Consider the following 28,000-nt stretch of genomic DNA (forward strand, 5'->3'; position numbering starts at 1 on the left):
CTCAGTCTGCTGCACCAACAAGTGTTGTGCATCAGGAAGTAACAACTAACATCTGACATATCGAAACGAGCAGCAGAGTAAACATTGTACTTTTACAAAAGTGATTCATGCATTCAGGAAACATCACTTGTTTGGGCTACAAATGATTTTGTTAATACTGTAGTCGACAGAGGAATCAGTAGTCTGACCTTTACTGAAGTAGAATTACTAATACTGCATTTCAAAATACTTCTGAAACTTGGGAATAACACTAAACCTGAAAAAACTAACCGCATTTTCAACCTGATTTCCAAAGTTAATGGAAATTGTTTTTAAGGGATTCTTCTTTCACAGAGAAATTAATGGTTTAGTCAAACTAATAACAAAAAAAGTCAAACGCATACCAACCCCTTCTGCAATCAAAGGCTGGGTATCCATTACTTCACTGATTAAATATAAAACAAATGAATCTAAGTGATGATTTTATAAGTCATGCAAAAAAATTCTAGTTTTACTTGTTTAAAGGGGCCCTGTTATGTTTTTTGGGTCTTCCCTTTCCTATAGTCTGTCTGTTGGTTTTTGTGCATGTAAATGGTCTGCAAAGGCTAACATCTCTCCCACACCCTCCCCTCCTGCCTGAATCAATTATACTCCTTTGTTTACTTTGCTGGTTTTACAATTAACTGTGTTTTTCCTCTTCAAATCATTTAGCAGTCTAATAATAATCAAAAAGGTCAGTGTACAATTGTGAACTCCGCTCAGTGTCTCCTGTCAACATGTTCTGTTGTTGCGTTTGCTCGAAATGTTTTCTTAATTTGCAGTGTATTGGCCCCTCTAGAACTCTGTATAAAGCTCCCATAAAAAAAAACATCCTTTTTAAAGACAAATAATAAGACAATATTGTTTATTTACCAGACACATTGATCATGTAAAAAGAAGTGAAGTAAAATTGAATGAAACACATATAGTCACAGTGCTGATACTGAACAAAGTGAACATAAATAAAGAGTATCATCAATGGTATATTACTGTTTCTGTATACATCATGTAATAGAGGGATCAGAGCATTCAGATCTGACCGTCATGGCATTTCAACACAAGAACCATACGTACAAGAGCTCAGCACGAGCTAAAAAAATCATCCTTCATCCGTCCCTTTTAAAACCTCCTGTCTCTTCTTTCATCGAACATCAATCACATACATTCTTGCTTCTCGGTGACAGCAACGCAAATCAATCAAGTGCACCAAACTGTCTTCAAATACTTTCCACAAAGAAAGAACAGCCGCTAAATTCAGCTTTAAAAACTAATATCAAACCTTCTTATTAAAACGTTTTCCAAACGAATGCTCAGCAGTTACACTTTTTTTTTTATACTTCACAGAAACAATACTGGCACACACTTTACAGCTTCTTCCAGCGGGGGTGAGTCTCTTATCTCTCCTCTTTTCTTCTAAATGTAGAGATTAATGTACAGCTACAACTATTGTCAATTTATCAACAGGAAATGGATTGCAAATATGTTTTGCTGAAATTGTGCAAGTTCCAGCTTTTTAAATATAGATATTTTCAGATATTTGAAAGTTAATTGATTTTCTAAGGGTTTTTGAATGGTTGGTTGGCCAAAAGAAAATCTTGTCAACTTTTTGGGGACATTATGTAGACAAAAGGTTAGCCGGTTATCAAGAAACTCATCCACAGATTACTCAAGAATATTTGCCAAGATTAATCTGTTATCATCCAAAGTGTCTCATACCCTAAAATGCTCCATGATCATGGTACAATATAAATAACCAAACGATTCCACACTTTGTTTGGCAGATTTTTGAGATCTTAAGGAGAAATTGTGCCTAGAGTCTCAATAATAAATAATCTCAGGCAGATTTCTGATACAATGCTGTTGACAAACTAGAACTTCTACACGGATATATTTCACAAACACTAGCTCTGTCTTGCATACAACACAATACCTATTACAAACCCTCGCTATCAGCTAACATCATTTAAACACTAAGAATAACTCTTCCTCTTTCCTGGGTGTGGATGCTGTCCCCTCGAGCAATCTGTGACCAAAACAAACAAACTCTGTAGCCATTTTAAAGTCTGAAATACACAGAAGTGTGAAAAGAACGGACGCCTTTACCTCGGCTTTTTATGCTTAATGATGCGGCCACAGACGGCTGCAGTGGAGGCGAGCTCGGCCTCGGGCGCTCTGTCACAGCGGGAGGCGAGGAGAAGGAGAAGTGTTAAATATGTAGTAACAGGAAGAGAGATAACTCGGAGGAAGATCAGCAGGAGGAGGGGGGCTCAAAGGCAGCGGGATTAACACCAGCTGCACTTAAATGCTAATAAAACAACCTTGCTTTAAACTCGCCTCCTCTCCAATCAGCTGACATCTTTACCTTGAAGAAATATGTACAATTCAACAATGGCTTCACTTAGTCTTAGCTTCACAATGTCAAATTCAGTGGTTCCAAACCTTTTTGGCCTCATAGCATAGATCTTCCTTCTAGGATTTTTTTCTTGTCGTTTTCCAGGGAAAAACAGAAAATCTATTTATATCCATGCCTTTTCAAACTGTCATCACTTGTGTGCGAAAATTGTCATAGCGAGGACAAAGTCAGTCAAAGTGGGTGTTAAATTTCATATTCCACCTTTGAACAGTCAAGCTAGATGTTTCCATTTGTTTCCATTCTTGTTGCTAAGCTAAGCTAACTGTCTACTTGCTGTAGCTTCATATTTACTGTACATACGTGGTAGTGATATCAATTATTTTATCTAACTCCACAGGAAAAACTTCTTCCAAAATTGTCAAATTATTCCTTAATCCCACTAATTCCTCACTGTATGGCTCCTTAGATGTTTAGATCTTGCACCCTCCAGGTTGGGAACCACTGAACATATTGTAGAATAAACATTGGCATCTCATTTGACACTGCATCAGTGGCATGAATGGATCTTCTCTGTTGGTCGACTTCAGTTGCACTCGTTGGTGCAATGGTTATGATAAGGCACTGTTACTACTAGTGTCTACTATCATCAGAAGTCAGACCTTTCCTCTCACACACAGTGGGACTGAGCGTCTCCTGGATAAAAGACTTTACGTGAAGCAACTTCAGAGCACCGATGTCACACTACATCCTGGATATATAAAAATGGAAGGACAGGCGTTGGTCTCGATCTCTTAAAAAAAAGTAATGCATGTAAGTAATAACAGTACTGAAAGCAGCAATATCATTAAACAAGGTAGAGTTGACTTGCCTGGAAGGAGCCTTTAATTTGTCAGCTAAGGATCGGCTCGTCTTCCCGCTGCCTGGACATACTTCCTGCTGTTAACCCTTCTCATGGAAAAGCTGCACGTCCAGCCTCTGTATGTTTGCATAGGGCATGTAATGTGCACACAACAGATACATGGAGTTTTATACATGTCCAGAAGTAATATCGTCTTTGCCAGACACTTGCAAGGAATATATTTGAACTGGCCTCTCACAATAAATGTCATTACGCAATATTTTAAATAAAGAAAAGAAGCAGTATTGATAATTCCACAGGTGACCCTCTGGGATGTCGCTTGGAGAATTTCTTATTTCTCTCTGCAGTTCTTCCTGCAGCTTCTCCCCCTGCGTGTCTTTTCCATGCAGTGTGCAGGAGACAGAGGAAGCTGCTGACTTTACCTTAAATCAATCCCCCTCCTGCACTGTCAATCTGCGGGTGAGGAGAGGGGGAGGAGAGGAGGAGCTACTGCAGATACTCTGCTCTCCTGGAGGAATGTGGGGCGGGCGTCCGAGGATAACTGAGTCATCCGCACAGTCATCACGCGTAGATAGTTAATGTTTCAGTTCCTGACCAGCCAGGATCCCGGCTGCGATCAGAGCCGCCCCCTCATGCAGCTAATGGACCGGGTCCTTGGCGACGGCTACTTCTGCATCAGGCTCGGGTGAAGCCAGGGGTGGGGCCATCGGAGTTTCCTCTCTGGGGGAGGAGTTCTTCTCTGCGGAGTCGGCGATGCTCGGTTTGGCATCATCAGGTGTGTGTTCGTTGGGGATGAGAGGAGCAGTGGTTTTCTGCAGGCAGAGAAACTGATGAGGAACTGAGCCGCAGCAGGCAGAAGTAATTACATACAAACAGCGAGCGACGGGCATAGCTCTAACTGGCTAAACTGTTTTTGGTATTTCATTGATATCTTTCAACAAATAAACCGATATTAAGGTGAACTCAGTTCAGCCTTTCTGCTGCTTTCAGTGTATGGTTAAAACGCAACATATTGCTCAGTGAATTCATTAAATCTAAGGAAATAATTTCCAAGATAACTCTATACAACAAATTAATTATCAGACACAAGACGCCAATCAAAGCTCTACCTTTACTTGCTGCAACAGGAAAGGGATGAACACAATACAATAGTGTAATATACTGTACATTATTCTTTAATGGGCCATTCTACAACAAAAGCATTTTAAGCTTTTCATTTGGGTAATTCTGTACATGTTGATGCTAGTACACATTTTCTTATTGTTACAGATTACTTTTACACCATGGTATTAGTACTTAAGTAAAAGATGTGAGTATGTCTTCCCCCGATGTAAACACGACTAATGACGTAGCCTATTTATTAGCAGAAAATATAACATAACAACAATAACAAATAGATAAATAATAGACTATTTAAAAGAGACACAACATGGTTCTATATCAGTGCGTCTCTAGATGGATTACCTATGTCAGTTTGATAGGAAAAAAGCATTACACACACACACACACACACACACACACACACACACACACACACACACACACACACACACACACACACACACACACACACACACACACACACTTTCTGCAACATGCTCTTTAATTGGTTTGGTCTGTTGTATGTCTGCTCTGTATTCACTATCCCATGCTTTGCAGCCTCGTTTCACTTTAGAGCCAGTGAAGTGTGTGAAGGGGGAGGGTATACAGTATGGGTGTGTGTGCGTGTGTGTGCTGACCGTGGTTTGTGACACTGGGTTGCTGCTGGATGAGGGGGGTACAGCAGACGCAGCAGAAACAGGCGAACCCTCCTGCATCACTCCTCTTCTGTCCAAGACGCTGCAGAGCGAGACCATCAGTCACTAACGGCATGCTGCTCATTACCAAGCAGGATGAGGAGCAGCAGAGGGACACATCTACCGTCTAATCTATCACACACACTCATCTGTCGCATCTCACATATGTATCTAGTATTAAAATAAGAACAGCGTACAGCATCTCATTTTACATTCTATTTTTAGCTCACCTTCTTCTATTTTACCTGCATATATTTAACTTCTGCTGCATTACTTGAACCATTTTCTTGCACTCATTTATTTGTACTGTTTCTTCTTGCAGTATTTTTATTGTTTTTAACTAGAACTACACTGTTGCTGTGCATATGAAGCCTTTGAAGAGATCTCATTGATACTGCTGGAACATAGTGAAATATATATAGGCATCTAGACAATACGTTAATCACGAAAGATGTTGGGTTCTGTTTGTTTCATGTTTTATTCTGACCTCGGGTATGTCGGCCCGCAGAGAACCTCAAAGCAGTTCTTGAAGCAGTTCTTGTGGCTGTACGGGTTCTGGACTCGGTTCTTCCCCGACCAGGATCCTTTAATCTGGGAAAACACAAAAAAAAGAAACACTGTAGAGCAAAATCTTCCCAAACCACATCCCTGATTTTCCCTGCGCTTATATCTTATTCAAAAGCATACTTCCTTTTTTAGATGTTATTCCCACAGGCTTGTCTCTGACCTACTAAAAAGGAACTTTAATGATTCCTGGTTTTAACGGTGACTCTATGCGCCAACGGGTGCGAACAAGCACAGCATGATTACAACCACTTTAATAATTCATTCAAGAATCTGAGGATTAATATAAAGGATTTCCCCTGTGAAGATATAAAGGCATTCCCGATGTACTGTACGTTTGCATATTCTGTAGAGGCTTCTTTTATAATCATATGATGCACAAAGTGATTTAAATATTCAAATCATTTATGCCTTTTGGGGCTACACATTTACATAAAATGGAAATATTCTACAGGTACTGTGCATCCTTTTATATATACAAAATACATCCAGACATTTTGGGTATTTTTGGACACTCAAGACTCTCAAAGTCCCATACAGAGTGCCCACCTTGTTAGGGAAGGTGGTTGGAAGGAGCACCTTCAGACATTACTCAGGGTTAAGAATACACTGTCACCTCTTCTGCATGCTTTTTATCAGATTTTGTATTTATACATATCTTATGGACTTATATTTCTAATTTTTAATTGTCTCATTTTATGACATATAGTTTTTTTTAATGTATATGTTATATATTTTTGATATACTATCAAAAAAATGAATAAAAAACGTTCATAATAAATATTTCAGCATCATTTCTTAAGTGCTAGATCGATTAAGGTGTTAAAGTTACTAAGGATACAATTTAGATTGTAATTTTACTGACCCAAAAAGTACGATGTCATAAATAATTGACCCCTAAACAGAACAAACTTTGGCTGCACAGCATGAGTTTGTACCGAATGGCCCTCCAGCGAGTCAGAGAAAAAATAAAAAGCTTCTTTTTTTTTTGTTGCAGCAGATGTAGGTCAACAGTCTGCCCATGGGCTACTTCAGTACTGCATCGCCTACGTGTACTATCTGTGTGTGTGTGTGTGTGTGTGTGTGTGTGTGTGTGTGTGTGTGTGTGTGTGTGTGTGTGTGTGTGTGTGTGTGTGTGTGTGTGTTTGAGACACACTGGACAGAGCATGTGTCATCCTATGGGAGAGATCGGAGCAGCACTCAAGGTGTCTTCACTTGCTCGCCCTCCCTCCTCCCTTTCCATCTCCCTCTCCTCCCCCTCTCCTCCCCTTCTCTGCCACAGCAGGATCTCTGGCATCACGCCCAACCCTGCAGCGATCGGTGCATCTATTATTAGGCCAATCACAGATAACGAAGCTATTGTTTCAACTCTTGGCTCAAAACTACACCACACTGGACTGTAGGTGCTCATTGCAGAGCTTCATTACTGATTAAATGAAAAAATGAGGCCAGCTCGCACACAGGAGAGAGAGAGAGGGGATAATAAATTAATCATTACAACAAAGTATGAGAGCACTTTCTTGCTTTCAGCCATCTAGAAGCTCCCACCACCATCGCTGCGCTCTGCTTCTCGTCAGATCTGCAGTCACTAACAAAGCCTCAGATAACATATACACACTGTTACACTCACAACAACATCAATGACTCCCTCTGAGGATTCAGCCACCTGCATCATCACCACTTATTTCCTGCCTGAATATGTGTGTGTGTGTGTGTGTGTGTGTGTGTGTGTGTGTGTGTGTGTGTGTGTGTGTGTGTGTGTGTGTGTGTGTGTGTGTGTGTGTGTGGTGACTCAGTATGAGTCAAGCAATCAATACTCTTTTTCCTAATTTAGCCTCACAAGCATCTCTAAATATATTAGTCTTGTTCTATTTTGTTTGTCTGTTTTCATGCATATTTTTAGATCACAAGTCGATATCAGCTCGTGAGCAGACAGGAGTCCAAGCTTTCAACAGATAATTTGTCATATGGCTGAAACTGTGAGCAGAAATAAAAGTGTTCCTGCTTTACCGCCCACATTTAGTATGGCTGAGCTGGACAGAAATAAGACATAATTCCTTTTAAATACAAACAAAAACATTTCTCATGCTTTTCGTTGCCTGATTTAAATAAAGTTTCATTCTATAAATAAATATATATATTTATATATTTTATGGCTGTAGAGCATATTCTTTACTTTTCAATAGTTATACATGGAAATATCCAAATCCCCTTCTGTACAAAACTTTGGCTATAACATGTTAACCAAACAATACAAAGGTTTCAACCTGTATTAATCAAATGGATAGACTTCTGTTTTGGAAATGTATGTTAGTTAGAAAAATAATAAATAATGCAAAAGAAAAACATTTCATGGTGATATCTGTTAGTTTCATTTCTCACTATTCACCGCAGCGTCTCCCTTTAGCTGCGGTTTATTGTTGTTTTGGGCGTGATTTTGTTTTTCACATCTCTGTTTTCTGTAATATTTCTATATTTGCTTTACTGTATTTTACAATAAAAGCCTTGTTTAACAACCCACAGATTTCTGGCACTATTCCCCTTGGTGGTGTTAATGGCAACGGTAAGGTTGTCAAGGAAACAGCTCTGCAGTATTTTAATAAGTCTGTGATGTATGTTTGTCTTTCCAGCCACGTGGAGCCAGACTGCCTGATCACAACATTTACTCATGTATTCTTAAATCTGTACTTTATTTTCAGAATGACTTTTATAAAAATAACTTTAATCTCACTTTGAAGACCAAAGATACCTGCACTATTTTTACCACACCTGTGATTGATGAGCGGGGAAGGGCTTTGCTCTAACATGAAGTTTATGGTACAATAATGACTGTTTGGGAAGATAAAAACAACGCTGGCAACTAAGATGACCCACTTTTTAACAACGGGCAGGATCTTAGTTATTTGTTATCTACAACAGGCAACTTCATTCTTCTTGGCCGAGTCAGAAAGGTATCTGATTTATGTAAAAGTGCAAAATCAACCTCAAATCATTTGGTGCTTCTAGCCCAATGTTTTGAAAATGTAAATGTATTGCATCTCTTTATATAAAGCTGTTGTTGTTGTTTAATACATTTTCTTAAACATCAAATTTAAGGACCTTTCTTGCAGGCCTGATTCTGTCATATTTTAAGGACCCAATGCTGTGAAGTTTGAGACATGGAGAGTTTTCTAAGTTTCTAACACCTTCCTATTATAACTAAAAGTATTATTATTATACTTTCTTAATTTAACAAGTACCATACATACAATGACATTAATGTCTTAAGAGAAGACTTATGCCAGATTTAAACTAATAGCTTATTTCCATCTGCAGTCCTTTCACTGAAGAGAAAGGGGAAAAAATCTGTAATCTGAAAAGTAACTTAAGGTGTCGGATAAATGTTGTGCAGTAAAAAATAAATATGTTTTCCTTCGAGACATATTAAAGAAATTTAAAGTTGCATAAAATGGAAATATTCAAGTACAAGTATCTCACAAGTGTAGCTAAATATAGCACATTCACTATCGATAATAATAACTGAACAAAAAAAACTAACCAAAGAATGAGTTGATGCTGTAAACGCTTGAAATTTCCCAACGGGGACTAATAAAGGTACATCTTATCTTATCATCTTAGCTCCATGATATTTTGCATACAGACAGGATAAAACAATGTAGATGCAAAGTCCAGCATGTGCCTCTTCAGGGTTGATTCAGCCAACAGACTGTAGACGAGACAGCAAGTTATTAAACACTTACATCCTCATTGGTGGTCTGGTTGAGGGAGATCAGGTAGGTGTGGAAGCCCGTCAGTCCCACCACCGACCACAGGGTGAAGAAACACACCAACACCTCCAGCACAGTGGGGTCCGGTTAAGAAAAAGCAACAGATGTTTCCTGCCCGACACGTGGTCCCTGATTAAACAGCGGACGTCAGGTGACGGCAGAACAGCAGACAATTACGCAACATGAATAATGATAGTGGCTTTTTTTTTAAAGGCTCAAAGGCAGAAAGTTTTTACGTTTTAAAAAGACAGAAATAACCAGCTGGAATTAAGCTCATATCCTGTATGCTATCTTTACCATACAGGATAATCTGGGGTTACTTAAAATACAATAAGAGCAGGACACTTACTAATGTTAGCTTAAACTCTAATAGCATTCGAGGAACAGCTTCCACACTAGGATACTACTGTGGCTATTCACCAATAGATGGTCATGCTAAAAGTTGGAGCTTACGTAGAACTAGAAAACATTTTTTAATCTGTGCTAGCATTTTTGCTGCTGGGTTTTTGGTTTTGAAAAGGCCACAAAACAACATTCAAACTTTACAGGCCTGCAATGTCCTGTAATGGTTGTTAACCCATTATGTGATTCTCACTGATCAGGGTTTAGGAAGCGGTAATAGTCAGGATGTGATATTTGAAAGAATCTTGATGTCTTTCCATTTCCTTTTCTAGGAAATCGGACAAACATCGCCCACACAGCAGCTGTTTTTGTGAAGTACACTGTGGCCAGAGCCTAAAAGGATATGTCCCAGGCGTTTCCTTCAAAGTGTTCAAAAAGCCATTATCCACTGAACCTGTGAACAGAGCAACACAGAGAGAAGTTAGGGGAAAAAAAACGTTTTCAAAAAGTCCTAGTGTTTCCTTATTCATTTGTTTCCTCTAGTGAAGAACACTATTACTCCAGTGTTAAGATGACAGACTCAGAGTTAATGATGCTGACTAGAAACACCGTTTCCTCGTCTCTCTGTCGCCTCGCTGCCGATGTTGGGTAGAACAAGGAAGCAGGAGGAAGGTGCTGAAAGAGGAATCATGTCAGGTTGTCACTTGCTGTTGCGTGTCATGTCGCGCTACAGGAAAAGCCAGGTCTGAACTAGGTCATAGTTGCAGCACGAGTCTACAAACATTCGGGAAGCTGTTAATGACTTTGTGTCACAGGTTGTCCTTCCTGTTTTACCACGTTCTTTCTATTCATACTCTACATTGTGTTTCTTCTTATTGCACAAATGACTGACAGTATACTCACGCATCACCACGTGGACGATGTCGAAGGTGAAGATGTAAATGGTGAGCAGGGAGAGCGACAGGGTGAACATGTAGAAGTATCGGTAGTTCCTCTTGCCAACACAGTTGCCTACCCATGGACAGTGGTGATCAAAACGGTCTGTCAAAAAAAGCAAAGAGCTCTCTGTTTGAATAGGTAAATTGTACAGGAGCTGCAAAAATAACTTTGTGAGGAAACAGATACTTTTGGAAATCAATCGAGTGTTAAAAATACACCAGTATTTCAGTGAGAGAAAGCTTTGTGCATCAGCTTCTGTAAACCTGCAGTCTAAATATAGGGATGACTTCCTCTTGGCCTCTCCTCTTCTGTTATTTGGAGGGGAGCCAGATGAGAGCAGGACAGGGTCAAACGGACACAAGGATGGAGTTTCACAACAATATACAGTAGACATAGAGGCAGGAACACAAGACTTGAAGCAACTTGTAGATTTAAAAATGAAGGATAAGTAATATTTACAGAGAAGTAGTTTCAGAGCTGTCTGTCTGTGCTTACATACTTATTTGGTAAACTCAAAATATAGATTATTAAACTTTTTTACTTTAAAATGACATGTTAAACTTCAATTTGATGCTAATGTGATTGTTATAGGGAGAATTTTGTCTGTCAGTCCCACTCTGCACACCGAAATTCTGTTCTTACACAATGTTACGTTCGTAAATGGGTCGCACAATCTCCAAGGAGAAGTACATAAGGCCTAACGGCAATAAAAGTGTTGCCTAGTTTTCACTCTTATGTCCTCCTCCCTGTGATGTACAGATCTTCCTGATGGACAGGAAGCATCACCTAATTGCTAACGGTCGCTAACATTGACTGATATTATCTAGTTAGCCTTTAGCTCCGTTATTCCACTCATTACATAACTAATGTAATCATAATAAATGAATATGTACAATTACAGCCGTTCCCATCTATGACAGCAGTGCATAAGGGAAATGTATTACATTTAACTTAAAGCACCACAACGTACAGCCTTTATAGAGCTGCTCGACTCTTTGTCTTGTTATAAAAAGCACCAAATGAACGTCAAAACCATAAAAATAAAACTGGAAGCCTTTTACTCACTTAATAATGAAACCAATTGTAATTTGGTCCACTTAAGAATGAACAAAAATGTGATGTGTGCAGCAATTCAGAGGTCTGGAGCCAGACGAGCGCTTTACCCACAGAGTTGTTATTTTATTCCAGTGAGCTGCATACAGATATAAAGCAACTGCCTAAATACTCAGACTACAGTATATTGTGCATCAGACATCTCATAATATAAAAGAAGGCTCCAGGTATAAACACATTTGATTTGATTGGTTGTTTTTTATTATGCTGCATGTTTTGTCCGAGACTTTACCCGCTATAAACAAAGTGAGGTTTAGGAAGCAAAGATATGAGTGCAGTTAAAGAGGGACTGAAGCATGCTGCTGTGTCATGCTTGGACTGTGTGTGTGTGTGTGTGTGTGTGTGTGTGTGTGTGTGTGTGTGTGTGTGTGTGTGTGTGTGTGTGTGTGTGTGTGTGTGTGTGTGTGTGTGTGTGTGTATCTACAGCAGGTGGAAACAGATGAACCAGTGTTCACAATGACTGTGCGCTTTTTCCCTCACTGAGCCTCCACTGTCTCCTCTCATATCGCCTTTGAGTCTACTCTGCCTTTTGACGCATTCCTCACTCAACAGAAGCCAAATCACTTTTATTCTGCAGAGTTGAGAGATGAGACAGCCACACACACACACACACACACACACACACACACACACACACACACACACACACACACACACACACACACACACACACACACACACAAAATTCAAAGCACATTCCATAAAAAAATCCACTTTGATTCAGCTTTCTAAAACTATTGTTTAGTCAAAAAATGTATTTATAAAAGCTATGATTTCAAATCTTTTCATTATTTTGACAAACATATGCAGAGAGGTAATTAAGAGTAAGGCTTCAGTGATAATCCTCACATCAGTAAGCTATTTTTCCCCATAGAAACTCACCTTTCTATTTCAGAAAAACTGAAATAACCCGATTTCAATGAGCTGTCGTCTCACTTTGAACAGCCTTTGATGGCGGATCAGAGGGACGTTTCTTTCTTACCGACGCAGTTGTCACAGATGCTGCAGTGAGAAGCTCGAGGTGGTCTGAAGATCTTGCAGGTGTAGCAGTACTTGAGCTTCACGATCTGGTTATTGATCTGAACATTGCGGATTCGAGGCGGGGGTCGCTGCCCTGCAGGGACATTCCCATTAGCAGCCTCTGTGAAAATAAAAATAAAAACCACATTCATAAACAGGTATAGGAAATCTTGATCGCACAATGATCTGGAATTGCTTTCGGCGAGCAAAGACCTCGTCCGCCAAGGCCAATGGTGCATTCACATGCTCAACACTTCAGATGTACCAGTGTCCTAATGATGGAAGTCATGCTTCTGTGTTCACCAGCCTTAGTTTTCATCTAAAGCAACATGGATGTGGAAACAACAAGAACATGTGATGCATTTTATTGCTCAGAGCGTTTAAACAACATTTATATCTTTGTTTGTTTATCTTGTTCTGACTCAAGGGGGCGTTTAACTACATTTTCTGAATGTTGAACTCATTTTTATGATCCTTCAGACCCAACATGTGTGCAGCCAGCACCACTTTCTTATGTCCCAATGTAACCTCAAGTCAAACATAATTTGTTTGTATTATAAATTGGTTCCTCATTGGTCAATGCTTGACCATACTGCAGGGTTTTATGAAAATAGGGCCAGTGGTTTTTCCATAATCCTGCCAACAGACAAAAACTATGTCCTCAAAAGTCACAACCTAAAATCTCTGAGTATTTTCACGTTAAATGAATAGGTCTTGAACAGGCAGGGAGAAATGTGAGTTTCAGTGACAAGGACAAGAAGAAAAAGGTTGTAAACCTCAACAGCTGAACCTTTAAGGTGTCAGGGAACGACAGAATTGGCTCGATACAGTATTGATGCTTCTGGATTTCGGTCTAATCACTGTTGAGCTGAAAATATGATGATTTATTATTAACACTGTAACGCAGTGTCCGGCTCTGTTTGGGCATCAACTCACCTTCCTAACATTGAATGATCTTTAGGCGAGTAATTTAGATCTTTCTGATTCAGAAGCACTGCAGGAGCTGAGAGGCTGGCTAATGACCAGAGAGCTGCAGGCTGAAATCTCTGAGGAGAGACGCTGTTCGAGAGAAATCCTCCATTTCTCTCAATTTCCCTCGGGATAAATAAAGCTTCTTGAATCTTGAATCTTGAATTACCACGCTGCATAGAGAAGTCGTGAATGGGGCGTTAATGGAAAAGAGCATAAAGGAGTGCTCACTTGACTTTCTGGGGGTAAATTAAGAAACGGAATGTGGCATTTGTGGAAATAAATGATCTGGAAAAAATGTGATCAGAGATATATTTTTGAATTAAAAAATATCTATATTGTAAAGAGAACCGTTTTAAAATCAATGAATCAGTGGAACTATCACATCACAAGCTTCTATAATTTATCTACAGACATAAAAATGGTGAAAATGACTTGATCTGACGGCACAAACTGCTCAGCATTATGAATCTACTGACTGTGGGATTAGTGGCTTTCAGGATAAACCAGCAGAGAATAAACAAATGATTCATCACTCACGGAGGGATGATGCCACTCCCTCGGGTAGCTAAGCTCAGTCTGGTAGTGGTATTATATATTCCAAGAGGATGCTTCTCCTCCCATTAGCAACTCCCCCCCTCGGGACTTGTGTCTAACAGGCTGCTTCAACATGCCGGCCTTAGCATCACAATGAGATCCATACCTGCATTCACTACTGGCTGTTCTCTGTTAGCCCGCCCACACTCATAACAGCAAACAGATACCATAACGCTGTAGAAAACACTCTCTGTAGGAGCAGCATTTGCCACATTCAATCACAGCACATTCTGGATATTAGGTGATGCAGAATCGGCTATTTTGGGAGATTGCTATTAGGGGCCTTTACTTAAATATTGTTGAAATGTTTTTTGTCTCACTTTACTGAATTTGACAGCTCCCCTACCTAAATATATTCAAGTTTACTGGTAATTTAACAAAAAAATATATTTAAAAATATCAACTAGCGCTCTGGGAGCGTGTGATGGCCATCCTAAACTCTAAAAAATAATTCAGAGGACCTTTTACCACCACCTGATTAAATGCATGGTGGCAAGATAAATATATGAATTAAATGTTTAAGAAACATTTTACGTTGCAAACATTAATTTATAAGTTGCGTTGACGTAATAATGTTAGTAATTACATCAACTTAATATTGTGTGCAATTTAAATTCAGATTTCGGCGTTAATTGACTTAAAACTAAATTTAAGTTGTATTAAGTAATGCAATTGGCTTGATAACTTAACTTAACTTTTCTACACCTTGAGTTAAAGATTTTAAGTCCACTCCCACTTAACATGCCTGGACAAGTTCCGACAGTTAAGACTGTGTGTTCGAGGACATGGGCTGAAGAAATACTATGCAAATACAAATGTGAATAGTTCTGTGAGAGGGCACAAAGTAGTGTTTCTTTTTTGTGTTTCTAGCTCATTTCATGCAGTGTTTCTTTTATATCTAGAAAAACGTGCAGTAGACCAGTTAGGTACGGTATTTGTATTGTAAAAATATTTAGGTTACAATTGTTATATAACTTGTTATTAAAAAAGATCTTGGACTTAAAGTATCGTAATGGGATTCTGTCAGTATCACCCAGACATACGTGTATTTACTTGATGTTAAGACTTTGCATCAACAGTAAATGCAAAGATACTATGTCATTCTATGCCGATTGGTATCTTGTAAAGTTGGCCCATATCGAAACAATATGAGTCTTTGCAAAATATGTAAATTAGAAACCTCTGCAAAAATAGGTTGCTTAAACATTACATTACCATGGTCATGGTGGGCAACCTGTACACCGTTTTAAAAGTATCGCCTAATTCATTATCTCTTATACGCTAACCTATCATTGAAATTGCTTCAAAAGGACACAAAAAAGGCAGACCTTGATGGACAAGTGATGAATATCTCCATCATCAGTGATCAGTCCACCCCAGGATCTGACCATAAGATGGGAACCAACGTCTTTGAGGGAAAGGATATCCCAAGGTGCTGTGCTTTGCTGATAGGCATAATATATGCTCTGAATCTGAGCTATCGCAAGGAGCTTGAATATACTTTTGAAGTGTTTCAGAAGCTGTTCCTTGAACTTGATGGACTGAAAGCCAGTACAAAAGTGCAAGTACAGTATTTTCAGAAGATTCCACTAGTTCCACATCATGTTACTTGGCTTTGGCTGTTCTCTCCATGGAGACTTGGGTTTTTAAGGGGTCACAATTGTTTAAGATGTATTTAGATGTGTTCCAAAATATGTATACTGCCTTTGGAACTGGCCAGAATTTAACTGTTAAAAAGGTGATGAATGAGCAAGCACTCTGCTTTAAATGTATTCATACTGTTTAAAATAATGTCTGTCGGCAGCGAAAACATCTTAGTTACATCTTTTGTAAAATTGATGCGTGTGATCTGCAGATTGGTGGCCATTGAAAGCTCCTTACTGTAGTTTTACAAAACATTTACAGAAGTTCTAGAAAATTATTTTAAAACTAGAGTTAAACTATTTAAAAGAAATTACAACTTTGACACTGGTTTTAAATATGCAAAGGCCTCTAACTGGGATGTTATGGCAGAATTGTTTTGCTGTGTCCCATTTAATTTCCCATGGTAATATGGCTAATTTGTTTATTTATTATTTGTGGGGCAATTTAAATTTGCGTTATTTTTTGTTCATGTGTTGAAATACACAACTGCAGTTCAAAATAAAAAAGTGAATTGAAATATATTTGGAGCAACTTTATTTAGAAATGGTTGTCAAATTATAAACTTGTGCTCACAATGACGGTCATTTATTACATACAACTTAACATTCCTTTAAAATAATGTGGTGAAACAACTTCATTTTTTGAGTAATTAACTTAAAAACTTGTGATTATGCTACAAATTATTAAGTAAGTGGTAATTAAAAACACCTCTCAGGAAAAGCCTTCTTCCCTAACTCAAATAAGTTTGTTTGTTTTAACACAATTTCATTAAAAGTTGTCATAACTCAATAAACATTAATGCAAATTGTTGCATTGATTTTCTTTGTCGAGCCAAAGCATTTGTTTTTAGAGTGATATATTTAAAAGACAAACTATAGGTGGAATAACAAATGCCAATTATATTTGTTCTTTTCAATGTGTTTTCTCACAAATATCATACAAGCATTATTGTTGCTGTCGTACAGAAACAGTTAAGGCAACAAGGTTTGTATATTTAGAAAAAGATGTTGGTGTGTAAAAGCAACAACTTAAGTAACAAAATACGTTAAAATAAGTAATCTTTGACGTGGTATCACTCGGGAAACGCTCAGGTCTCCTTGGTTTAAAGCCTGTGCTTTATGACCTATCCATCCACCCCAAAGTAATCGTTAGATGCAGCTTTCTTCACATAAATAATTCCTAGTGGGATCTCCTTATATAGCTACATGCAGGAGCTGCACAGGTCATCATGGCCGCAGCTATGACCAGCGATCCATTGTCATGCTGCGAGTGGTATGAGTCACAGTCATGATGAGAGAAGTGCTGCCAGCTGAACAATCCTCAGAGGACCGCCTGCATCAGCCTTGCTTTTACAGCCCTCCTCTGTCATGAGCCAGCCTCCACCCATGCCTCTCCCATGGAGTGAGAGCAGAGTGATGGCTGAAGGACACAGTGAATCTTTAACAGCGACGAAGACTGAACATTGAACAGCCACACAGGCAGACAGGGAGGGACGGAGGGAGGCGGGAGAGGATGGAGGGAGGGCTGTTGCAGAAAAATTGCAGAATAAAATCTCATTCCTCCAAATATGAAGAGGGTATAGACAGCCCAGGGAGAAAATATGAACTGAATTGTGTGGCTTGTTTGTTTTTTGTTTGCAAAGGCTTCGATGTCAATTTGATGCAGCGTATCGGTTGTTTTGTGTAATGAGCCAACAGGATCCTTTGTAATGAATGTGTGTTAGACTGAGCTCTACATCCACAGGGAGCACGGCCAACCTTCAGCAACATAAAGAATAACAAACATGAATAAACCAACAGGACTGAGGCTGTCTGCTCATTGCTTAACTAGCATATATACTGAAGTATTTATGCCTCCAAAATACTTTCACTTGAGCTACCTCCAACATCATTTAGAATAACAACCTAGAATAGGTGATGATATAACGGCATCATGGACTCTAATACCCATTTGCCTTAACATTAGAATGGACGTAGATAAGGGATTTGTGCCTTGTGGCATTATCAGTACTGATTGTGCGTAATAGCCACTCAAGGTGAGGAGCTGGACGGCAATCACACTTTAAGAGGCGAGAGCACACGCTAGTTCAAACCAGGCAACAATCTGCAGAGGATCGGAGCATTAGTACTGAAGGTGCATGAAGAAAGTTGACACTGAGCTGTTCTTCTATTATCATTATCAATTGCAAATTGTCAATATCATCATATTTCATGCAAAACTAAATGGAATCACTCGCTTCATCAGCTAGTCCTTGCTGTGTCGGTCTGCTGTTTGATATTTGGCAGGTAGTGTACAGTGAGTGTTGCTAAAAACAGCAGCCTGCTCAAAGGAAAACAACCCAGAGTGACCCAAAACAGTTGCAGCAAGACTATGGGGTCAGATCAGTCTCATAATACACAAATGCACACAGAAGGATTCACACTTGTATTTCATGATCCGCAAAAGCATTCACACTTGTATTTACAATGCACACACAAATGTGTTCCGTTTCACATACATGTAAATAAAATCCAAATACAGAAAAAAGTTTTACATGTGTATTTTTGATCCACACATATTTGTTTTCCGTGCCAAACCGCTGAACCTGCATACACAAACCGCTTTCTGTGCATGGATCGCTGTGCATTCGTGTGTGTGTTGAGCTGACAGGTCAACTTCAACATGGCGGCTAGCACAAGTGTAAGTGATAAGTGTCTCTGTGTCAGGCCTGGCACCAGGATAAAATGACTGAGGGGGCTATTATTATTATTTTTCTTCAGAAAATAAAGTAATTTAATGTACCCATGCAAAAAGGCTGAACAATCAGAACATACGGTTTCAACATTTAAAACATTTATTAACCAAATCACAAAAAATCCACATTTTGACCACGTTTATGAACCAATTAAGGTTTTATATTATAGAGAAAGATTGGAAACAAGTTTTTAAGCAGAGTATTGAGACTTGCTCAGGTTGTAGAGAAAATAAGTGCTAAAAAGTACATTGAAATTACACAAAACATGTAACCCACCTATCTCCATCTCAATGAATGTGGCTTCCTCTGGCAGCGCTCGAGGCAGCACCCCGGGGTCACTGAAGCTCGTCCTCAGCAACATTGCGATGACGAAGAAGAAGAGCACGATGGCGAAAACTGGGACGGTAGGAGACAGATGGACTGCCAGGTACGGACATCTGTGGGAAAAAACAAAGAAGATGAAGATCCAGTGAAATAGCAGGTAATGTTTCTTATACAGGTTAAGAGGGGAGGGGAGTCTTTGTTATATTATACTATTAGACCACTGAATGTTTTTGATACCTCTTTTAGATTTGTGTGTTATTCTTAACATTATTCAACATTTTTGACTGTTGGTTAAAAAAAATCCCCTTGGATTTTGGGAAATGGTGACAGACGTTTCTCTAACATTTGATAGACAAAACGATCATAGTTGCGAGGTACATTGAATTGTTCGTTGTGTAATTTCATACAAAAATGATTGCTGTTTTTGCATCACAGTTACACATGAATACAGCAGACAACAACCTTAAGAACACTTGTAGAGTTCATTATAAAAGCAGCCTGTGCAGAGAGGGCATGACACGACAACACACATATTCTGAACTGGTGTTGTGAGCACAAGGTCATGAACCACGAGAGCTACCCTTTCTCCGGACTGTCCCGAAGTCATGGCCATGAATAAACAACACCATTTCACACACCGGAATATTAGCATAACCCTGTTAGCCCGGACACTGCGACTCCAGCCAGCAGAGCTCCTGCTGCTCAGAGCGATAACAAATGTGAGCTGCAGAGGCTGCATTATGGGCATGAAGTTATTAATAGTTAAACTGTGCGGCCTCATCTCGCTGCCAGGTGGACGAGATCATATATTCATAATGCAACACTAATGCTGCTCTACAGGAGAGCAAGGTATTGTGCAATATCCTGTACATGACTTTTGTTCTGCATGTCAGGCATGACAGCGGGTGCACACACAGATGACACACACCCTGCTTTATTATATAGAAGATGCTACTGTGGACCATATAAGTCATCAGGCTACTGTACCTATTTCTTGAATTAAAGATATTCAGCAGAAGTTGAGCTAAACTATTATTCGATAGCTGATGACAAAACATAAATCTGCAGCTATTCTGAAAATGGATTGAATGTTCAAGTTATTTCTCAAGCAGAAATCCAATAAATCCTATGCTTTAATTATTCTTGAATGGTAATAAACTGACCATAATGGGGTATTTCCTTAAAGAGAACCTTGGCCACTAATCACTTTTTAACTGACATTTTACAAACAAAATGATCAATCGATTACTGCTAATCAGCAGATTAATAGATGAAGAAAGATTGGTAAGAAGAAGCCTCAGGTATAAGTAGTGAGGTTTTGGGGGCACAAGGTTCATTTGTGTGGAACACAATATCCAATACTGACAGCAGCCATTTATCCGTATCACATATCAGCCAAAACACTGCAGACACAGTTACATAAATGAGTATGAGATATCAATAACTCTCAGGGAGCAAAAGCAGCTTGACAGTAGCACTAATGCATACATATGGTTTCATTACGCAGTGATTGTTTAGTTTGGATTTGTTTGATCAGTTATAGCAACTTTATGCTTTGATAAAAATGTGCTGAAATACAGAACCAATAAAAGAATAGTTATGAAAAGATATGTGTATCTCTCAAACTACATATGGTCTGCACTATAGCTGTACATACAGACATTCCATAATTAGTTAATTAAATGAGCAGCTATTTGTGATCATTAATTAAGCAGTCAAGCTGGTTCTGCCTTCTACAGAGTGAGGATCTGCTACTTTCAATTCATTTTAATTGATTTGAGTTTTGGACCCAGACAAACAGGTCAACTTAATCACTTCCAGTGCCATCTGTAATTGTTTTGTCGAGGTTGCATGTTATTCATTTTACCTGCACATACACAGAGCTAAAGGGAAGGATGTAGCTAAGTCAACAACTGCCTGAAAAGCACAACATGGCAGAGAACAAAGTCCACCTGCTTAGCTGCAACCTGCTCGTGGAGCTACACCATGCAGGTACGTCAGCATACCTGAGCAATTATGAAACAACCCACACACAAAAACACAACACCAGCTGAACAGGTCTGAGCAGTTTCCCTGCAGTGCCCTTTCTCACACAAATGGAAACTAGGAGCAAAGATTAAATCAATAAAGGTTTCCACTGGACCGGCCTGTGAAGTATGTTCGGCACATTTGTGAGACCATAGAGCAGCCGGTGGATTCAAACGGAGGAGAGGCAGTCTGCGGATGAAGTGTAATTCCCGTAATGATGACTGGTAGGTATTGAAGGCACACTCAATCATCGACTTCCCATCAAGCTCTCCAAGTCCTTCCTGGATGTGACCGTTTCCCCCGCTGTAGTGTCTGCTGTGTATTCATCAGTCACCACAGAGGCAGCAGAAGAAAAAAAAACTGGACTTAATCAAGCCCATGTGGGGAAAATGTTTTCATCAGTGAGGCAATCAATCAGACCACCAAGTGACACACATGCCACTTACACATTACCTCTCTATCTGCCTTCTCCTTTGAGGCTAACATTAACCTAGCTCGCGTGGTGTAATGCATTTACTCAAGTACCCCAGCCAGCAACACTAGGAAAACACTACTTATGTGATAAAGGGATTGTTGGTGTTTTTGAAGTGGGGTTGTATATGATCCATAATCAGTGTTGTACCTACAGTTGATGGCAAGCGGCACACTTACAGGAAACAGAGACTTGTTGACAGGCGCTGCAGCAAAAATACATTTCACCACTTAAAAGAAAGGCCCACCTATAAATAACGATTGAAATTAGTAAAAGTTTTCACTATACTTTGAAATGTTTACCGCTTGACCTTGCTATCAGATTGCCCTTCCTTACTGAAGCTCTTTTTGTATGCTTCAACTCTTCAAAGTCACCAGATTACTTTGACAAAAACTGTTATTTTACCTCACAGAACACAGACGTTGGTGGACTACAGCTGCCACAATAATTCAGTAAGTGTTCTGTTAATTTGTTACGTTGGGACGATATGAATTTCAAACTGCACCGCAAAGTTATAAGTGTTTCTTCCATATGATATACACCATTTTGTTTAATCAATGGTCCCTACAAATGTAATAAAATCATTAAGAGAATGACCATTAGACCCTGGGCTATTTCAATAAAGAAATCTTTTTTTATGGGTTAATAAATGGAACCATTAGCTTTAAATATCATCTACTGATCATGATTGAAAATAATCACATACATATATAAAAGATAAAGAGAGTTTCAAAAGAGATAGTGATAGGTTATACTGTACTGCTGATTCTGCAATCAAAGTGTGAAGTTCACTGTGTTTGTATAAGATACATGAAGGAGAGTCTACTGCAGACTTTGATCTAAAAGATTTCCCTACTTAACTCAGGGTGACAAGATGAGAAGCTTCTAAGCAGGGATACTGCTGAGTTTAAAGCAATAAATCCACTAAACCCAAGATGATGACTTCAACACGTCACGCCTCGGTGACTCATGAGATTTTACCTTTGTTGAACATTTTACGCCTTTACTTCATAAATACTTAACAGTTGTAAGCTGCTGGAGATCATTATGAATCTTACAGCAGATGAATTATGCACATTGGGCTTCAGTAACCCCGTCATACAAACATTTGTGGACTGTGACTCTGCTTGTTTCTAGGGCACTGCTGAAAAATAACAACAGCACAAACTCTACTTGCCCTCTCCCTCTTTTCCAGAAACAGACATAAAAACCTACTTCATTACCCAACTTGTTATACTCTTATACATTGTTGTAACTTGTAATATTTCACATTTTCTATTTAAAACACATGTATATTTACCTTTTGCAATCACAGCAAGGAGGTCACAGGCTAAGTATTAGGTAAAGTACAATTCAGTCATGTGAGAAACAACTTAAAACTCTATCAAAATGGATTTAAAAGTCTTCAAGGAATCCATTAAAACATTTAAAGTAGTTGTTAGTGTTACAATTTTAACCTTCAAGGTTTAAGAAATATTGCGACGTGTTTGTTTTCTTGTCATAAAATTCAATGCTTAGCTCTGTGACTCAGATGTAATGTTAACAGATGCGGAAAATCCAGAAACATGTCCTTTGAAACCTGATCCAATAAATGATTTGAGTTAATGAGAAGAGACTACACTTAAGATGAAGAGGACAACATCTGTTGTCCAGTTTAACTCAGTCATCCTTGTTATGCAATCCTTAAATACCATATGAGAGAGATGAAACATGAGAGCCACGGTCATAGCCCTTTTAGCAGGATTAAAGCTAGGATTACTGATGTTGCGTCATAGAATATTCACTAAGTGAAATGAAGAATGATATCAAACATGATGATTTCATTTTAGCCACATGACATCATGCAATACTAGTGATTTAACCACACGATTAAAGATCTAGTCGTTTCTTGAAGAAAAATATTTTAAGAGAGCATCTAATTCAAGTCAAACAGGGTTAGACAACATGAGGGAAGTATGCCTCCCTATATGGCACAGGTTGTTGGCAAGAATAGCAGCCAAGAGAACAAAGCCTGTAGATCACTGTTACTGTAAATGCTGCACGTACTCTGAATAGGGCATAAATCATGTTATTGCTCATTCAGTCAGGCCTGGCGGGTGCATTCTGATTGGCTAACAGGGAGACAGGGTGGGGTTGGATGCTGAGGGAGGCTCGGTTACAAGATCTCCTCCGACTGCAACCGCCCGCCCTGCACTACTCAATACGTCTTGACATTTTATAAGGCTGATAGGGCATATGTAAGCATGTATGGAGTACAACACAAACACACACACAGTCACACACACTAAGGTTCACTCTCATTACATGCACATATGCTTCTCTGGCCTCGTAGCTAAGCGTCCTGCAGTGGACAGACAGATGACACACTGTCCTTGTGTTCCAGTTTCTTTTTCCTTCATCCAAGCTCCATAGGTGGCAATGCAAATTCACATATGCATGCATGCATGCACACTACATTTACACAAACATACATATGGGAACCAAACCAGTAAGTATCAAATAGCAGGGAAGCCTTTGTTATCAAAGCATTTTATACAGCAAATATAAATATGTAAAATCCCATTTCAAAATCAGATCAGTTGGTATTAAATGGGCAGAAACCAACAGTGTGAGGACACACAGGGCCATTAAATTGATTCCGCCTGTAAAGGGGAAAACAGGCTGGGCCCAGCTCTTCCCTGAGTAATTTGTTTAGTTGTTCCTAATGGCTTTTTCCATTTGTGTATTCGGGCTGCTCATTTCCGCAATTTAGCACAAACTAAAGAACTGAAAAGTCTCCCTACACAGGGTGCTGATGCCTGGTGATAAAAATTGAGATGTCTGCGTGGCTAGTGTTGGATGTGAGCCAGCCGACACCAGGACACTGCCCTCTCTGTTTACCCATCAATACCCCGTTGCAGCTCATAGCTCAACCTCAGGCCGGCATGTGAGGAACAAGTTCTCCAAAACAAAGAAACTACGCCACAAAGGAGGAGGATGTGATGATTCAAGAACGCTGAAAAACTGCCTGATGCACCAAAAAGCTTAGTTTTTCAAATCAGATTATAGGGATTCAGTGTTGTGCATATTCCGTTTTTTAATCAATGCCAAGACTTTTCAGATTGAGTTTTTGATTAATTATGGCCACAGAATGGTGTTTTAAATCATATTAGCTGGAGCTGTGAGTACATTGGATTTGATTCTATTTTTGAAAATGTATTTATTTCACTAAGCACAAGATGAATGAAACAATCTGCTTGGTTGTTTGCTGGCAAAACAAATTACTAAGAGTGTGTAGTCATGGGTCATAATTTCAATTAAACATACAAGTAGAGCCGATTGACATGTCATTAGATTTGCAGGTAATTAGACATAAACCAAAGTAGTTAACAATAACTAAATAGTGGCACTATACGAAAATGTATGGCATCTCAAAATGATTACAATTTATTCTGAAGGGGAGCATGAATGTATGTATGTACCAAATGCAATCGCGATAATGCTTGTGAAGATATTTTTTTAAATGCCAAACTGGTCTTTGTCATAAACGATGTTAAACTGAATGCTTCTTGGTTTTAGACTGTTGAACGGACAACACAAGCAATTTGTAAAACCAACCATTATATTTAGAAGGGGTGTTTTTTCACAATTCTTTGTTATGGCTATGCAATTAATTATTAATCTATTGAATTTGAAAAAGATCTGCAGATAAATCAGTGGAGTATTCCACTCTCAATATTCAGACCAAGAAAAAGTGCAATTTGAGGTTTTAATCCTTCTACTAACCACAGATGTAAGTGTGCAGTTTGTGAATGCATTAAAGCTCGTTTTGCAGAAGGCTATTCCTCCGTCAGAGAGTTAAATCAGATAAGTATCAACATGCCGTGTAATGGCCAGTTGGACAATTACCCCAATGTTGTCTGGGTGCAATATCTGTGTTAATATCCATCCCCCTACAAGAGATAATTATGTTCGACTGTAATATGAACATAGCATGCTAACAACCCTCCAGCCATTAGTCACCACAATGCCTCCTCTGGGCTCTGGATGTTCGGTGTGAGAAGTATCTTCTCTCTGCCTCTCCTTTTGCACCGGACAACAGCTGCTTCTGTCCGGACTCAGAAGAAAAGCAAGAGGCCATTAAAGTGCAGATCAGAAAGTGATGGGAAGGGCCTGGCACTATGTGAGCTCTCTTCTCTGCTATACTTTAAATCCGCTTGGCCTCCATGTAAACGCCCTCAATCAGCACAGAAAAGAGCACGATGTGAGCTAAATCACTGTTTAATTTGTTGATAACAGTTAAGAGCTGACAAAAGAAAAGAGGAAACAAGTGGGACATACACAGAAAGTGCAATCTAAATGAGAAGCAGCACTGCTTTATGATCATTTAGGCCCATGTTCGTCACTTTAAAAAACAATCCTCTGCGCAGCCTGACAGGATTTGGAATCTCATGCTGCGTACGAGCATGTGTTCGCAGTACTAATGAGTCCACTGGGTTTGTGCGAGTAGTGGTTTGAGACAGAACTGCTGAGACAACAAAAAAGGCAGTTTTCCTTTCTTAAAGCAGAGGAGAAGCTGGGCAGCTACTAGCTATTAAATATTTAACACCTCAGTATGTGGTCAATCATAAACCTCCTTCCTGTCCAGGACTAAGAAACCAGAGATGGATCCACAATGTGTCAGTGATCTTAGCAAACACAGAAATTCTTCCCATAGCATGTCAGGCCTTACAGAACAAGAAAACAACAATCTAAGATCTCATCATCTTTAAGTACATTTCTGTAGTTTACTAATGTCCAATTGTCATTTGAAACTAATGTCCGTCAAATACATAGGACAGAATTTGTTGAGATGAGACTTCAAGTTTGAGTTTTCTGGTTTAAGCTTTAAAAATGTGAGGATTGTCCCTTTTCCTTTGTCATTTGATAACCAAAATATTTGTTTATTTTGATAGCTATAGTTGGGTGAACCAGGAAATGTATTAATAGAGAAAAAAATTAAACTAAATCTGACCAAAAATATCCATCACAGGTCCCTGACCCCCAAGGTGACTTCTTCAGACGTTTGAAACAATAATATTTGCAGAGCTAGAAACTTACAAAAAATGATTGGAAATGATAAATCTATAATCCATAAAGCATCCATTTAATCTTCTGCCTTTATCTTGTCGATTATTGGTATTGAACAACTAGTTTTCTTTCACCATGATTTAGATATTTAACTTCATTCTATAGTTAGCTAATGGATGAATGTGCTGTTATTAATGCTGTGTTCTTATAGATGTCAAATTATTAGTTTGATAGAGATTATGTTATGATGTTGCATGAAAAATAATGTGTTTAATGTCTGTTGGTTGTTCTGTGTGTACCTGCCTAGGGACTGCTGATGGAAATAAGATAATAGCTAAATCTAGCATAAATCATGCGTTTTTTCATTCATGGTCCTTATTAAAAAGGGGCCAATAATTCATTTTTGGACTGATTGCTGAAGCTCTTAAATTGGATAATGATAGAAATGGTAATATAGAACATACTGTCAGCTAGCCCAATACAGAATTGTTGGGAATGTGTGTATTTGTGAAGAATCACAAGAGCCTTACAATGACTTATTAGCACTTTCAGGAGCAAATCATAATGCATGATTTCACTATGGAATCAGAGGCAGGAAATGAACTCACTCAAAGGCGAAGAAGAGGGAGCAGGTCCCGACGATGAGGAAGAGGGTCAGGTAGAAGACTCCCTTCTGCCGGGCCATCATCACCCTGCCGTCGCAGCAGAAAGTGTTTTTCCCCGGGAGCTTCTCCCATTTTCGCACCTTGCGTGTGATCATCACCGCCGACATGGTGCCCTTTCTTCAGATCTCTGTCCTTCTTTAGGTTAATGTCAGCTGTTCTACTGTAAAACGGTTCAGATATGAACCTGATAGCTCTTACAAATATTGCTCAGTCAATGTGACACAGTCCAATCAGGAAAAAATACCCCAAACGACTCTCTGGGTAATATTAAAGATTGCAGCACAAGGTGATGATTGAAAAGCATCTTCTTTTCGTTTTTCGCAGTCACATCTTCATTGTTTTCATATCCATTCTTATTTCCAGTCTTTACTGCAGCATGTCATTCCCCCACTGAGGCTCCTACGCTGCACCGACAATTCCAATCCTCCCACCGGACAATATTAATTAAAAAATAACACATTAATTAGAAATTAATCCAAATGCTTGCAGCAGATGTTTCCAACAAGGAGCAAGAAAATCCAGCAGGGGCTGTTGAATCAGGATCTTGACCGAGTGACATTCATATCATCTCGACAAATCATAAAAGGCGTTCCCTGACATTACACTGTGACCCTGTTGGTGGACGTGGTCAGTATGCCTTCATGTATTAAAAATAAATAGAAATCCTTCACAATTAGGAAATAGCCGCCAGTATGGAGGAAAACATGTAAAGCTGTTTGATTCTTTTTCCTCCTGCAGGATGCCAGC

At 39.1% G+C, this 28,000-nt stretch overlaps 1 protein-coding gene across 2 annotated transcripts; it reads right to left on the minus strand.

Moving 5' to 3' along the window:
• Window positions 1–866: 866 nt before the first annotated feature.
• zdhhc9 (zinc finger DHHC-type palmitoyltransferase 9) lies at window positions 867–28,000 on the minus strand. 2 transcript variants are annotated; one of them, XR_010165106.1, is made up of 10 exons: window positions 27,197–28,000; window positions 18,992–19,152; window positions 12,734–12,892; window positions 10,603–10,740; window positions 10,105–10,153; window positions 9,331–9,433; window positions 5,514–5,617; window positions 4,970–5,069; window positions 2,122–4,042; window positions 867–2,041 (listed from the first exon to the last, which is right to left on the minus strand). XR_010165106.1 is itself a non-coding variant. In XM_063875991.1 (9 exons), the coding sequence occupies exons 1-9, from the start codon at window positions 27,358–27,360 to the stop codon at window positions 3,869–3,871; spliced, it is 1,152 nt and encodes a 383-aa protein (XP_063732061.1). In that variant the 5' UTR covers window positions 27,361–28,000; the 3' UTR covers window positions 867–3,868. The 2 variants fall into 2 exon arrangements, 1 of the variants encoding a protein (XP_063732061.1); XM_063875991.1 differs by having other exon boundaries at window positions 867–4,042.

Source organism: Eleginops maclovinus, chromosome 23 (assembly GCF_036324505.1).
Source record: "Eleginops maclovinus isolate JMC-PN-2008 ecotype Puerto Natales chromosome 23, JC_Emac_rtc_rv5, whole genome shotgun sequence".
In the NCBI taxonomy this organism is placed as follows: Eukaryota; Metazoa; Chordata; class Actinopteri; order Perciformes; family Eleginopidae; genus Eleginops; species Eleginops maclovinus.